Source organism: Morus notabilis, unplaced genomic scaffold (genome assembly GCF_000414095.1).
Source record: "Morus notabilis unplaced genomic scaffold, ASM41409v2 Scaffold1545, whole genome shotgun sequence".
Taxonomy (NCBI): Eukaryota; Viridiplantae; Streptophyta; class Magnoliopsida; order Rosales; family Moraceae; genus Morus; species Morus notabilis.
In genome coordinates, this window is record NW_010356916.1 from 1 (window position 1) to 16,028 (window position 16,028).

Below are 16,028 nucleotides of genomic sequence, written 5' to 3' on the forward strand. Positions count from 1 at the left end.
TTTAGTTAATTTTATTTTACTTTAGTTTAATTCTATTGAATTTTATTTCGATTTCCCCTCAAATTATTTATTTTCCCTCATTTATGTAGGTTAATTAGGTGAAAGGGGCAAATGTAGCAATTTGGAGCGAAAATGGGGTCAAAAGTGACAAACAAATGTGGACATCTAAAGAATTCCCCCACATGCAACGGCCAAAATGCACCTCAGACGCGAGCACAGCTATTAGATTGGCTAAAAAGACAACTTGCGTTAGAGCCCTAATTGCTCTTCCTCTATTTTCATTTCTGGCGTGCATAAACGAGAGAGCTGAACCAATTGAAGGGAAGAAACAAAGAAAAAAATGAGGAAAAAAATAACATAACTTGTTAGTTTAGGATTTTATTTTTAAGATTCTGATTTTTATTTTTGACAAAATCAAAGGAGATTCATCTTAAAGCAATGACGACAAAATCAAAGGAGATTCATCTTAAAGCAATGACGAGAAGGAGAGGAAAATGAGAAGTGGAACTTGGAGACTTAACACTTCTAATCGAGTTTTTCTTTCTTATTTTCCTATCTTTTTAATTTTTGTACATCAACAATGTTTGAACATGAGGTTTTTTTTCATTAATGAATTAATTTTTGTTCTAAAGATTTCAATACATCTTAATTTATGTTGCTTTGATTTATTATATATTATTGTTAATTGAGGTAAATTACATTAACACTCCTTGTCTTTTACTTAAATTACAGAGACACCTCCGGACCAAAGTTAATTACACTGACATCCCCTCACTTTTCAAAAAATTTACAAAGAGTCCCCCTTTGGTAGTTGACTGTTATCGTTGATCTTGATTTAACCATTGGTTTTGCATAAATTGCCCAAAACGCCCTTGTATCCGGCCAAATACGTCTTTAATTAATTATAAAGTTTGAAATGACGTTTTTGCCCTTACTTAACATAAAAAATGAGTTTATTTAGGAGTTGTTCTTTTGTAACGAAACTCAGAAAAGATTTAAAATCGAGTTACAACTTTATTCAAGTTCATATTCTTTTATAAAATTTGAGTTTGAACTCGAGTTTGGAGTTAAATTCGAGTTCAAGTTTCTCCTTCAACTCGAGTTCATAAACTCGAACTCAAGTTAATGAACAGTATTTTTTCTATTCTTAAAAATGTTATAACTTTTTCCTTTTAATTTTGATTGAGATGATTTTTTTTCTATGCATTCACTATAAAAAGACGAATAAAACTTCATCCATATAGCCTATTAAAATTTTTCATCACCATTGAGTTTTTATTAAAATACTATCTAAATACAAATTTAAGTTTTGACTCATTCAAATACAAACTAAAAGAGATTCTCAATTCAAATCATAACTCAAATGTGCATATTCAAATACAAACTCAAGTTACAACTTCAACTCAAGTTATAACTCAAACTCAACTCAAAATCATCATTCAAGTCACCCTAACTCAAAAATATAAACGAACAACCCCTCAGTTTTTCACGCTTGCAAGTACAAATTTCACTCTAATAATAGATAAAAATGTTTTTTTTTATCCTTTTCTTTGAAAATCACATTTTGACTGTAATTAATATTATTGAACAGTTTACATATGTAACAATGTAGAAATATAAATATTATAATCCATTAAAATAGCATAAAACATAAAAACATATAGCATAATAATATCATCTAATGCTTTATTTTTCTTAAAAATTCAAAAATTATAACTTACTTACAAAAATGAAATAAAAAGATACTCAAAAAATAATGAAATAAAACATAAAAAAAAATATCTAACACAAAGTAGGATTATATTACCTAACTAGATGTTATTAAATTAATTATTAACATCTAAATGCTTTTTTCTATTCATAAAAAAATTAAAAATTATAACAAAATTAAAAAATGAAAAAGATACTAATTTTAAAAAAAAAAAAAGAAACCAAATAAAATATATACTTGTAAGATAAAAACAACGAAACTAAAAACTAATTAGGTTAAAACAATATTTACATATTAATTAAAGATGATTGGGCCCTCAAATCACCGTTATTAGGTCCTAACAAACTTACAAGCAAGGTTAGAGTATGGATGATGACAATCACAAATCAATAAAACGAATTTGATAGTAAACGATGTAAAAATAAAGATACCATACGTAAATTTTATAGTGGTTCACTCTTGAATAGAGCTATGTCCACTATTGTTTCTCCATTAAATGATGAATTCAATCCAGGTTATAGTAATTCAGATTAAAAGTAAATGAAATGATAAAGATGAGAGATTTTTGTAAGTAAAATGGAAAGTATTTGCTATAGTCTTTCGGAGGAGATAAATGAAAATCCAGGATCTAAATCTGAATGCCTTTAAATGGTGCCCTCACCCCCAATTTATAGAGGCCTCTCTGAGATCATGGACTTCAATTGGTGGGAAGAGTGGACCTCACGAATAGTGGTTGTGGTAGTGTGACATGTGTCAGCCTCTTATTAGACACGAGTTTCGGACCATGTTCCCGTGATATTTTACCTGAGTTGGTAGGTCTTGATTCCTTTGTCGTTTCGAGCTCAAATCCAACATGTCAATCCAAATGAGCAAAGAGATGTATGGCTCATTTAGTTCACTGATTTGAGCTTTTAATTTAAGTTGAGATGTAATTTTATGTGAGAGCTTTTTACTGTAGCAAAAAAGTTAGATATGACTGTTTCTAAGAGCTTTTTACTGTAGCAAAACTCGAATCGGTAAAATGAACGGGACCGTAGTTTTCTATGTAATGCTTATCCATCTTCGATTGTCTTTATATCTAGCATATCAAACAAAATATACCCATTGAACTAAATAACGTTGATTTGCCTTGATCGAACACTTCCGTTGAATACTTCTGTTAATACCGGTTTGAGTCTTTTTAACACTTTATAAGACAATATGAATAATCCAAAAACATAAAATAAAAGAACACGAGAGAAATGGTATCGCGGTTCGGTAACACCCTACTCTGCAGGGCCACGCCCAGATGATGAACAATCCACTAATAACTCTTTTACAATTCAATTGGACTTAATCTACCCGAGACCTCCTCTCTAAGAAGACGCCTATGAACTTGCAATTTCCCAATTGACTTGAATAGCGAGATCCCCTCGACTTTTTAACATTGGAATCCCTCCAACTAAGTTTTTCTCTCAAAAATACTCAAATCATCTCTCTTGAATACAAGCGCTCACCTCTCACACAACCCAGCAAAACTAATCAAAAGGTGTACAATAAACCCAGAGACTCTTTGAATAAATAAGCAGAAAGTTAATATCTTTACGACCTCCTCAAAAAAATTCGCTGAACCAAATCTGTTGCAGATCCTTGTTGCAACAATAACTGCAACATAGCTGTCACGGTCAACTTTCTCAAAACCAGTGTGAATCAATCTGCTTTAATTCTGAAACCTTCCCGAAACTAATATATGAACCTGGTCACGATCTTAGGAGACAGAGGCAGATCATACAGCTACGAAATCTCCATCAAAAATCAATCAAATCAACCTACCATCTTTGGATCAAAAGTTGATTTTTAAAAATGGAAACTAAAATAAGTTTCCAGTCCATTCAGAAAACTTTCATAAAGATCTTGCCAGCTGTACATCTAATTTCAAACCCAATTAATCAACCAAATATTTTCAAAATAATGCCAACCACACAATGAATAGAATCAATATAAAATTTGAGAAACAAACCCAACAATCAATATAAGATTCGGGAAACAAATCCCAACAACTTCCAACAAACTTGTTCAAACGCTCCTGACGAGCTCAATTGAACATTCATGATGGACTCGATCTATTTGAATCGCATAACGGGCTAAACACATTGGGCCTTACTCGCTGATTTGGGCCGTCCAAATCATACTCCAACAATTAGTCCCCCACTCTTTAGTCAATTAAGATCGACTACACGAGTGTAATTGAACATGACGATCAAACAATCGATCTTTTAGCTCGACCAATCCTTGCTTCTCTTGCACGAAACCTTACCTTCTCACAGCCATCATGAAATTTCTTTGGAAAGACACGAATGCCAGTAACTTGGACACGTGGATCGATCTAATTGGTGCATTTCAAATTATTGCACTGATCGTCACTTACCCATGATGAAACAAGGCCTCATTAAGGCCTCGCTCACTTTACTATTTGAATATAAAATTTAAATTTTATTATAGTAAAAAAATTTTAAAAACAGTCATATTTAATTTTTTTTATTACAGTAAAAAGTTCTCACATAAAATTATATCTCAATTCAAATTATAAACTTAAATCAGCAAAATGAATGGACTCAGATCATTTCTAGTAGATTATCTCAGTTGTTCATTCTAAGCTTCAGATAATATAAGGTCGTTTAATTTGTTAATTTGAATTTTTTATTTAAATTAAGATGTAATTTTATATGAGAATTTTTTATTATAATAAAAAAATTAAATATAATTATTTTTAAGAATTTTTTACTATAATAAAATTTAAATTTTAAATTCAAATCAGTTAAATAAACATGACCATTAAATTTCTTTGTCTCCTCCTTTTTTTCACTCTCATTTTCTCTCTCCTTTTTTCACTCCCACTTTCTCTCTTTTAAAGTTCTTCAAATTTTCTCTGAGTTTCTCCGTATTGTCAAGAAAGATTCTTTTCCTTTTCTTCTTTATTTCACAATTAGAGTCTACAGAGGCATTTCTTTCTAATTTCACACATTTTGGTATCATTTTCTTGTCATTTCTCGAGAAAATAAAGTTTCATTTATTTTACTGATATAAATTTTATTATAGTAAAAAAATTTTAGAAATAATTATATTTAATTTTTAATATTATTAAAAAATTTTACATCTTAACTCGAATTAACGAAACAAACGAAATTAAGCGATTTCTAGGGCTGTTTGGCTTTTTGGGTGCAAAAACTCTTGAAAGTGCTTTATAAGTTCTTTCAAATCTTGTCTTCCACGGTCTTTCAATCCATATTGCCCTAGTTTTTCTTTTATAATTTATATTTGTCTTAAAACATGTCGAAGAAACCCATCGTACGTAGTCAGTTCGGAGCGATCGTTGCCATACGAAGGCAAAGACTGGTGGGACTTAGACGATGATCGAGAGATCGACGAGGCATTGCAACAATCAAAACTCAAATGGAGTTCAAGAATCCACGGTGCAGGTAGTAGTATAGAGCTGAGAGTGCAACGAACGAAGCGAACATAGTCACAGAAGAAAGAATTAGACGCATTAGCTATTAAATTTAATACGCATTAGCTGAGAGTGCTATAATGGATGAATACGCAAAGAGAGGTGATATTCACAACACAGAAAAGATGTTTCTTAGGATGAAGCAGGCTGGTTATGATGCTAGATTTCGTCAGTTCCAAGCTCTTATTCAGGCCTACGTAAATGCCAAGACACCAGCTTATGGGATTAGGGAGAGAATGAAGGCAGATAATATTTTCCCAAATCGAGCCTTGGCGGCGCAATTGACGCAGGTTGATGCATTTAGGAAGACAGCTGCGTCTGAATTGCTTGATTGAGGAACTTGTTGGTTTCTCTTGGAATGAGCTACCAGTATTTTTTTGGTTTTATCAGGTAATTTATCATGCATTGAATGCTGTTTAAATTTAATACGAGTCGCTGAAAGTTTAACTTCCTTATTTTTAGGTGTTGTCTAATGATAAAAAGTTTCAATCATTCAGATTTTAATCATCAATCGACTTAAAAAGAAACGGGATTCGGGGGAGTTCAGTTTTTAATTAGCATTTTATTTCGACATTGTAATTTAGTCTAATTTTTACCATAAATAAATGGATCGTTTTTATAGCATTTTCACTACAAAAAGTAGGCGCATTAGCTATTAAATTTGTATGTGAAATTTGTTGCCGCTACAAACAGCAATAGGGGTGAATTTTATTGCTTCTGAGGCCAGCCAAACACGTTAAGAAAACTTGCAAAATGTATACTTGGCCCAGATCCATCCATGAACTCGCCTTTTATTTCACGAGGCGTGTGGGTAAGAGGAAAGTGTCAGATCCTAATATATTAATGATAGCGACGTCTTTTCTCACCGCTATAAATGCATTTTTCATTTTATTTTATTTTTTACGTAGACGGATTTATTTTCGGCAAAATTAAAACCTGTAGTGGTTTTCGCAGCTATAGTTCTTTTATTTATTTTTTTTTTCTTTCTTCAGCGTTTGAAATACATGCTTTATTAAAAGCGAGAGTTGTAACCTTGTAGCACGGGTAGGTAAAATTTTGCCAGAGCTTCTTCTTCTCCATTTTCTCCAAAAACTTCCTCTCTCTAAAACCTCCCCATTTTCCTCTACAATCCGCTCCTAGGGATGGCAACGGGATTTGAGACGGAGTGGTCTTCATGCCAACCTGTCCCGCGAACAAAAATACTCACCATCCTTGCCCCGTTAACCCTCATAAGTTGGTAGGGTACATGGCGAATTTTCTCATCACGTGTTCGGGTATTTATATCTCATTTACCCGATGAGTTATTTTAATTGTAAAATAAACATATAATTTATTTATTTATCATACAAAACTTTAAGTTAAAATAAGAGAAAGCTAGTTTGGAATTTAATATACGTTATGTAATATATTATACTTTGAATTATTATATATAATATATTTAATTTCGAAAAAGCATACAATCAAGGAGGGTGAACAGGAAATAGAGTTGTTGATCTCTAAACCCCTCTGTCCTGGGACCCACGGTTAGTTAAAATTTTAACCTATTTACAGCTCAAATTCATTTAAAGTAATTTCCCATCCTATTTAATACGGATCCCCCGAAGCCTCGTTTATTTCACTGATTCGAGTTTTCAGTTTTAGATTTCTACAGTAAAAAGCTCTTAAAAAATGTCACATCTAACTTTTTCTGCTATAGCGAAAAGCTATCAGAAAATGTCACATTTCAGCTCGAATTGAAAACTCGAATCCGCGAAGTGAACGAGTAGTAAATGGATTAACAGGTATATAATTGTCATCCTTATCCATTCCTCTTTCTCCTTTTCTTCAACTCTAAACCTAAAACTTGATTAAACTCCCTCAAAATCTCAAAATCTTCATCTATTTACCCTTTTGCCACACGTTCTCCTTTTTTCCCTTCCTCTTCTCACCACCCTGAAGCCTCGCCAAACCGTTGTCACTGAGCCGCCGGAGGGAGTCGCCATCCTCTACTTTGCTGCCTTCCTTGCTACCATTTACAAATAAGTTTCATATTTATGGATCTTCAAACTTAATTTTGATTTGTTAAATTTATGGTGTGTTTAGTGATTTGGGATTTTGTGATGTTGTTTATTTTATTAGGTTAGTAACTGGGATTTGGGATTTATGAGTAAGTTGTGATAATTGATTGATTGATTTTAGAAATTAATTTTATTTAAATGTAGTGAATATGTGATAAATATGAGTTTCTGTTTACTTCGCTGATTCGAGTTTATAATTCGAGTTGAGATGTGATTTTATGTGAGAGCTTTTTACTGTAGTAAAAAAATTAGATGTGACTGTTTCTGAGAACTTTTTACTGTAGTAAAACTCAAATTATAAACTCGAATCGGTGAAGTAAACGGGGTCACTGAGCTTGGTTTGGATTTGGATATGGTGGAAATGTTGAGTTTATGCTTGGTTTCGCTTTGATGCAATTCCATTTAATTATGTGTTTTTATGTTAATTTAATTTGGTTACCTAATCTGGTTTAGATTGAATTAGTTTACCTATGCGGCAAAGTTAGTTTTTCGTCGACTGAAAGTTAAAAAAAATGATGGAATACAACACATGAATCATGAGTGGTAGGCTGATATACGAAAAGTAGATATGAAACTATATAGCAAACTTAAATAAAATAAAATAAAAAGGCTGATCCTACCCTAAAAGCCACTGATACATGAGAGGCACGTGATCTATATCATCTGGCTAGACTAATATTAACGTATCAATATAGACGAGTCAGTTTTGAGATATTTTAAATATGAAGGATTAAAGTAAGATTTAGTGTAATGTTGGCGGACCATTTTTTGGGAATAATCATTTATTATCATGTGCAGAAATTAGGAAATCAGAAGGCAAAACGTGACTTTAATATTATGATATGTCACATAATCGTTGGTTTCTTGAAGTTCGATATTGAGTGAGAAGTAAGAGACTAGCATTCACAAATACCAAACTCCAAAAAAAAAAAAAAAAAAAAAAAAAAAAAAAAAAAAAAACAAAAAAAAAAAAAAAGATAAGAAATCCTTTACCATCCACTAGTGACTACTAGGTCAAATGATATAATTAAAGTGAGGTGGGACTGAGATTTGGAAGAGTGCACTTTCATCCCGCATTGTTAAAAAAAAATACAATAAAATAAAATAAAATCCTTAAGCATTTGTAAATATTCATACCTTAAAACCGTTGATAAAAAGTAAAGTCCTAATATCTTTCTTCTCCCAAGGTTTGGTTATTCTTTTTCTTCTGTGCCAATTCAACTGTAGGCTTCACTGGGCCGGAGTCCGATGCCACCGTACGGCGATGCTCCGGACTCCTAGCTCCGAGAGTAAGTCACCAGATGCAGCGGCTTGGATCTTTCCGAGAAGGCGTCGTCGAGTTCATGGGTGGGGAGGGATGAGCGGTGGTTGGGAGTGATTGGCGCATCATCCATTTGGTTGTCGTCCTTGGGAGCATCCTTGCTCCGGTAGATCTAAGTCCCTCGGAGTTTGCCTCCCTCAAATCGGCGATTCCTTCAAGGGGGCTGATGGATGGAACGGCGATCAAAGATGGCGACGGAGGAGGTGGGCTGGTCTCTTCTTCAAGTAGCGTGCTCTGTTGCGGCTCTCTTGCCCATCCATGGTGGTGGTCGGAGCGTCATTGGAGTCTCTACCGGTGTCTTTTGGTGTTTACCTTTCTTGTTTTAATTTTTGTGTTTGTAATAAGGCGTTGATATTTCTGCCGTTCTGTTTTAATTTGTTTATATTTCGTTGTTGGTCGCCAGCGTGTATTCGGCGTGTTCTAGGTTGTGTTTCTGATGTCCCCTCGTTATGGGGGTTTGTAATAATACCTTTCACAGCGTGAAAGTTTATTTCGATGGAAAGGGTTTCTTCTACTAGAATTTTGATTGTGCTCGTTGGTAGTGTACCGAGGTGTTATCTCGTTTTTAGGCCTTGGCCATGCCTCTGATAACTTGTTGGGTCATTAGTGTTGTCCTGCGTATTTATATCTGATGTGTTTGTAAGTATTGATATCACATCAATTATCTAATAACAACATCATTTTTCTTAAAAAAATATTCATACCTTCATGAGGGGAAAAAAAAAATGAAGCACAAACCGAAAAGGAATTAATTTTGACGAAAGTTCAATTATTTATTTATTTATTTCGGTAAGAAACGTCATTCATAAATGAATATGAAAGCCAGAAAGTTCTATTATCATGGCTACGGGAGAGATGAAATCGTAAATGCATATGAAAGCCCAAAAAAAAAAAAAGTCATATCAATGAGAAATTATTCAATAAACTGAGTGTATCACGTTATATGCTTATATGGTACACTAACCTAATAAAAATTAACATATGGGTTTTTTTATGTCATTTTTATGCAATTAAATGTTTTTTCTTTGTGTGTTTTACATTAATTGTTTAGTCAAAATCATCCTAAATACTATACTTAATAAATTTTCTCCTTTTTTTTTCTAATCAAATCTCTTATATCAATTAACTTCAAATAATATAACTTAATTTTTTTAAAAAAATTATTACCTTTAAGTTAGTTTGAAAAAGTTTAATCGATCCAAACCAATGGTGCGTTGCACCATACAATTCTCTTTTCTTTTAGCCGTTATCTTTTTATTGACATTCCATATAGAAATTTTATAAGAGAGTATAAGGCCTCGTTCATTTTACCGATTTGAGTTTTCAGTTTTAAGTTTTTATAGTTAAAAGCTCTCAGAAAATATCACATCTAACTTTTTTTATTACAGTTAAAAGCTCTTAAAAAATGTCACATCTCAACTCGAATTGAAAACTCAAATCCGTAAAGCGAATTAGGCTAAGAAAATGTAGAATAAACTGTTTTACTGTACATACATACATATATATAACCAATCGTAAATATTTCAGATTTATTTTTTCTATATGATTGACTCAAATATTACTAATACTCAAAAGCGTAATTTTTTTTTTTTTGAAGGGAAAATGATTTTTATTACTTAAGTAAAACTCAGAAAGAACAAAAGTGCCAATAAAACCTGGTATACAATCAAACCAAACAAAGTCTCTACCTGCAAGTAAGGCTCTTTTAGTTCGTTGATTCGGGTTTTTAATTCGAGTTGAGACGTGGCTTTATGTAAGAACTTTTTACTATAGAAAAAAAAGTTAAATCTAATTGTTTCTGAGAACTTTTTACTGTAGCAAAATTCAAAATTCTAAACTCGAATCGGTGAGAAGAACGGACCATAAAATTAGCCAAACAATGAGCTATGGAATTCCTTTGTCGAGAAATGTAGCAAATAAATTCACGAGTAGCTTGAGATGAAGCTTCCCATATATCATCAATGATGGAAGCTTCAACGGCTTTCGATCTCGGACCTCGCACCGCATTTCCCTCGCAATTTTCTTGAATTCTCCTTACAAGAAAAGTTCTGCTTCAATGTGGTTTGAGTAGCAAACGATTCACAATTGGAAAGAACGCACCATGACTACTGACTAGCTAGCGTCGTTAATTTAAAATTTTCTAAACTATTTTAAAAATGTATAAAATAATTTTAAAGAGGATAAAAAGTTAGAGCGCGTTTAGAACTCGTTCCAAAATGATTTTATTTTTTGTATGAAAATGAAAACGTTTTCAATCTCAGACAGAAACCGTTTTTAAAAATGCGTTTGGTAGTTTTATTAAGAGATTATTTTCAGTATAAAAAAAATCATTAATGTCTATCTCTCTGCTCGAGAGAGGAGAAAACGAAAACAAAAAATGAAAAACGACTAAAAGTCGTTTCTCATTTCTCTCTCATTTTACACTAAACCAAGAAATCGTTTTCATTTTCGTTTTTTGTTTTTATTGTGCCAAACGCCGTTTTAAAAACGTTTTCATTTTTTTTTCTCGAAAAACGTAAAAAATAAAAACGGGATCAATTCCAAACACAGCCTTAGTGTCTTCCAAAATTAGTTAATTAATTTAAAAAAATTTGGTAAAGCATTTATGAGGATTAAACATTAGGAAAGAGAAATTTAATTGCATAGAATTAACATAGAAATTTAATTGCATAGAATTAACATAAAAGGACCATCTATGTCTTATCTTTTTATTGAGTTGCTGTACCATATAAAAATAATAATGTAGTATACCCGGTTCATTGAATAATTCATCCGTATCAATACCATGCAGTCTGTTCATGAATTTGGTTGCAAATTAGCTTAAGTCGCCAGTATTTTTCTTTTTTTCAGGTCTAATACAACATTATTTCATGAATAATTCTTGGCAACTTTGAAATGAGAGCTGACAAGACCCCCTTTTTTTTTTTTTTTTTGGGGGGTGTGGTAGAGTCTCCCTATGGAACCTCAATATAACTCGTTCTTAAGGAGACCAAGGGAATAAAAGAAAACACTGACAAGCAAAGCTCATAATTAAAAGCAAAAACCTTGCAATGTAAGACAATGAAGTTCATTGTCTGAAACCCTTCAGGAGCAACTCAAAGTGTATATTATTCAGTTCTATAGGAGTCCCATAAAATCTTTTATTCATAACTCAACTCAAAACAGAAAAACTCGACTTCCAGAAAATGCATTCAAGAGCGAGCATAACGCACGGAAATACGCCGCTGTATGGGGCTCCTACAAGAAGGACAATCTTTCATGCCCTGCTTCTCATGGAGTTCATTGCAAGTTGTGCAAACCACTTGATGGGCACATGGGAGGAAAACCACAGACATCTCCTCTGACAGGCACATAACACACTCTCTCTCACGTTTTACCCCGCCCGTCTCCAAGAAGACCTGAAGGCCTGCAACGGCTTCAGACGTAAAAGGTGCCCTCGACTGCTTGCGATCCTGGCCATTTCTGATGTCCGTCAGTTTTCCAGCATAGCTTCCATCAATGCCTCTCCGAAGTGCAGCAATTTTTGGAGAGTCGGTCTCCCGTCTCAACTGGGAGATTTCTTTCTCAAGCTTCTGAATATCATCTTTGTATTTCTGTAGATTGTTTTCTGCTTTTAATTTAATCATGTCCTCTTTTGACTTTGTTGAAACCTCAATCTGTTCTCTTTCTTTTTTCATTGAACTGATCTGTGCAAGTATTTCTTCCTTGGCTTTCTCCTCCTGTTGCCATCGTGCCTGTAATATTTTTCCTTTGAATGAGAAAGGGCTCTGAGATTATATTGATGATTTAAAGAAGCACAAAGAAATCAATGAAGAGCACAAGTATGTAGAACAATGAACAATTATACTATATCATTTCGAGATTTAACTAAATTAATCACTTTCACAGTTCACACTTGTGAAATGATGTTCAATATTTCCAATCAGGATAAGTTTATTCCAGAACAAAGATAGATAAAATTAAAAACCAACCTAAACTCCACCTAGATAAATATTAATACATGTCTGGACAAAAAAAAAGTGCAAAATACCTACATTCCTTACCAAAAACACTTAATGATACTATGCAGAGCCAAAATACTAGTTAAACCTGTAATTGCTGCATCAATGTGCCTCCTGAAATATGATTCCGTGAGAGGTATGCGTGTGTGTGTGTGTGTTGATATATATATATATATATATATATATATATATTGTGGAGCCAAATTTCTTTTAGGGGGAGTGAATTAAACTAAAATTTTGAAATAAAGTACAATGCAAGATGCAAGTGATAAAAATGCAAAACCTCTTTCACTTGTAAAGATACAACTATTAGTGTCATTATACCCAATAGATTGCTATGTGTACATTGACAAAGTCCGAGGTAGGCAACTATTCCAGGACAAAAATGAAAATATTCAAATAATTGACAGGGACTAAAAGAACGATTTAAATTTTTACAAAGCATACCTCAAACTGTTCCTGGAGAGCCTTCTCTTGCTCTAGTTCCCGAAGCAACTGCGTCAGTTTACGTTTTTCTGCTGCAAGTTCTTCCTGCAAAAAAGCTTTCTGCTTCTCCCATGACTGAAACTCCATTAGTGTCTTCTTCTCCCTCTTTGATACCTCCTGGCAGTTTGCAGCAGACTCTGCAGCACGAAGTTTTGCACCCTCCATCTCCTGCCTCAGTAATGCGTTCTCTACCTCAAGCTTCCGAACCGCAGAGTTAGCACGCTCAACTTGCCCACTAGCTTTGCACAAGGCATTCTCCATCTCAGAGAGCTTCTTCATGGTATTTTCCTCTAAAGTCTGCTTCTCTTTCTTCAGGCGTTTAACTTCTTCTTTCTCTTGCCTAAGTGTTTTGAGTTCCTCCTTGTCCTTACTCAACCTCCGGGCAGCCTGCATAACCTTCTGATTTGCCCATTCTGTCCACTCTTGCATTTGATTTTGGAGTTCCTTTATTCTTGGTACTAGCTTCAAAATCATTTCATCCTTTCTGTCTCGGGGAACCCACTGCCCCAGAGACTTATCGTACGGTATACCTGCATAACTACTATTAGGTGCCTCCATAGTACTACTCATTGGCACTACAGCAGAGTTGTTCTTAGATGAAAGCGAAAGAGAAAGCTCGGTATCGGCAACTTGTAATGCGTGATGAGTACTTGATGGTGGTAATGCTGTTGTGGTGTCAACTTCAGGTAATGTCAACTGGGTATCTATCTTAGGGGAAGAAATGGTATTGCCATTGTCCAAGTCTGGTGCTACTATGAAAGCGGGTCCAGCATTGGTAGAAAGATTGTTTTTCCCGTCCTCTTGAGGGGCATCAACTCCCCTAGCCTTGCTTATCTTTAAGGATGCATCCATTGCGCAAGCATGAGAAACATTCATGTCACAGATTAACAAGCACCACATGGCATCCCCGGTGCTGAAGAAAGGCCTGACCTCTCGGAGAACGCAGACTAATTCAGCCAACACGTACTCCTCCAGCTGCCGTAGATCATCAAAACAGTGCTCCCTCGAAGGATCAATCTCTTGCCCACTTCTAAGAAATGCTAAAGTACTATCCACTATATTTGAGACGGTGTCTTTACTCCCATAACAATGGCCAGACCTCAAGACTGCCTTTGTGGCAACTTCTTCAGTGTATCCACAAGCCACAAATTTTTTAATTGCACTCCTGAAAATAGTGTCCAAATTACTTATAACAAGTTCTTCGAGCTGAGCTTCAGTAAGATCACTCCAATCGGCATCATGGAATTCATCAGCCTCTACCTCCTCTCTAGGCCGGCTTGGCCCAACCTCCGATGTACCTACAGAGCTAGACAGTCCAAGGTCAAGTTTTAAATTATCAGAATGGTTTAGATTGACACTACACAAGTCACAAACATTGGATTGTGGTTGACCCGGGTTGATCTCAAACTTTTCAGCTGAAAACACATAACTTGAGGAGTCACTCTGAGTCTGAGGCAAAGACACAATCTTATTCATATCGCCCAGAGGTGGATCAGCCCGGAATTTCCTTTTGTTCCTACTTCCCTTTTGTTGAACAGTTAATGAAGAAGACACTTGAGAACGAGAGCTACAACCACTACTCGCCGGAGCAACCATTGAAGCCATTTTTTCCACTGCACACATTATGAAAAGACATTTCTGTTAGCCCCTAATTGAACACTAACAAGTTAGCAAATGATCAACTGATCTATCAAAACCCATTAATTCATAATATCCACAATCAAATTTGATAACAACATTGGGGGAAACAAACAGATTGAAAGAACAAAAATTCCATTGTTTTCAAACAAAATGGTTAGGTCTGATCATTCTTTCGAGCTTAGGGATTGAAACATCATTTTTCTCAAAAAAAAAAAAACAATAATAATAATAAGAAAAGAAACCAATTGACAAATTGAACGAATACAATAATCAACCCAAAATAAAGAATCACAAGATTTTCTTCTGCTACAAAAAAATAAAATAAAATAAAAAAAATAAAAAACACGCAAACACTAACCGATCCAAACAAAAAATCGAATGAGCGAGAGAGAGAGAGAGTTGCGAAAAAACCCGGAAACGAATTGATCCTTGTTCTCCAAAACAAAACAAAATTAAGAAAAAATTCAAGAAATTGACAAGAAAAAATAGGGATTTCGATGGAGCGAAACCCAAAATTAGGAAATGGAATTGGGAATTTACCTGAGATGGTGCTGGTGATGAATTTGTTGTTTCTTGCTTTTCTTTTGTTTTCTTTTTTGAGGGTAATCAGAGCAAGACAGGTCCGATGGTATTATTTGGGGTTTGATGGATATTTGGGAAATGGGAATGGGAAGAAAAGTTAAAATTGAGAAAGAGACAAAAATAAAGGATTCACAATTTGAGTTTTTAATATAAGTTGATATATGATTATATGTGAGAGTTATGATTATTTCTAAAAAAAAATTTACTTTATTAAAATTCGAATTCTAAACGCAAATCGGTAAAATAAACGGAATCAAAATAATTATCCTCTTTTTAAATAGTTTTATTTTTTAAAAAGATTAGCGTCACTCTTTCTTTTTGTTATTTTATGTATTTATTTTTTTTAACACGTGAATTTAATTATCTTATTTTTTATTTAAATAATAATATATTATATTAATAGAATTTATGTGTCAAATAGTAAATGTAAAAAATAATAAAGAGAGTAACAAAAAAAGTGACGTTAGTATTTCTCTTTCATTCTTATTCATTCTTAACACATGACTCTCTAAAACCCTATTCTTTTCACAACTCAAGTCATAACTAAAATAGTGCTACAGTATTTTCTCAAAAAAAATTTAAATTTAACTTATTTGTTACAATATTTTTCTCTCACAAACACAACTCAAGTTCTCAATTGAGATGTAAAACAAACATAGCGTTACTAATCTTTAAATTTTAATTTTGACAATTAATTTTCTAAATTTATCAAATTATTGTAATGTGACCAGACTTGTTAAAA

General features: G+C 33.6%; 1 protein-coding gene across 3 annotated transcripts; it reads right to left on the reverse strand.

The window, feature by feature from the left end:
• Positions 1–11,366: 11,366 nt before the first annotated feature.
• On the reverse strand, positions 11,367–15,343 carry LOC21386696 (putative E3 ubiquitin-protein ligase RF298). Of its 3 annotated transcripts, XM_024163833.1 has the most exons (4): positions 15,245–15,343; positions 14,494–14,676; positions 13,025–14,361; positions 11,368–12,310 (listed from the first exon to the last, which is right to left on the reverse strand). In XM_024163833.1, the coding sequence occupies exons 2-4, from the start codon at positions 14,666–14,668 to the stop codon at positions 11,768–11,770; spliced, it is 2,055 nt and encodes a 684-aa protein (XP_024019601.1). In that variant the 5' UTR covers positions 14,669–14,676; positions 15,245–15,343; the 3' UTR covers positions 11,368–11,767. The 3 variants fall into 3 exon arrangements, with proteins under 3 accessions (XP_010087257.1, XP_024019601.1, XP_024019604.1); XM_010088955.2 differs by having other exon boundaries at positions 11,367–12,310; positions 13,025–14,676; XM_024163836.1 differs by having other exon boundaries at positions 12,171–12,324; positions 13,025–14,676.
• Positions 15,344–16,028: the final 685 nt, after the last annotated feature.

Coding starts and splice junctions, on each gene's coding strand:
- LOC21386696 (XM_010088955.2), bottom strand. CDS start 14,668: ATGGCTTCAATGGTTGCTCCGGCGAGTAGTGGTTGTAGCTCTCGTTCT. Junction 12,311..13,024: donor CTCTCCAGGAACAGTTTGAG/GTATGCTTTGTA, acceptor AAAATATTACAG/GCACGATGGCAACAGGAGGA.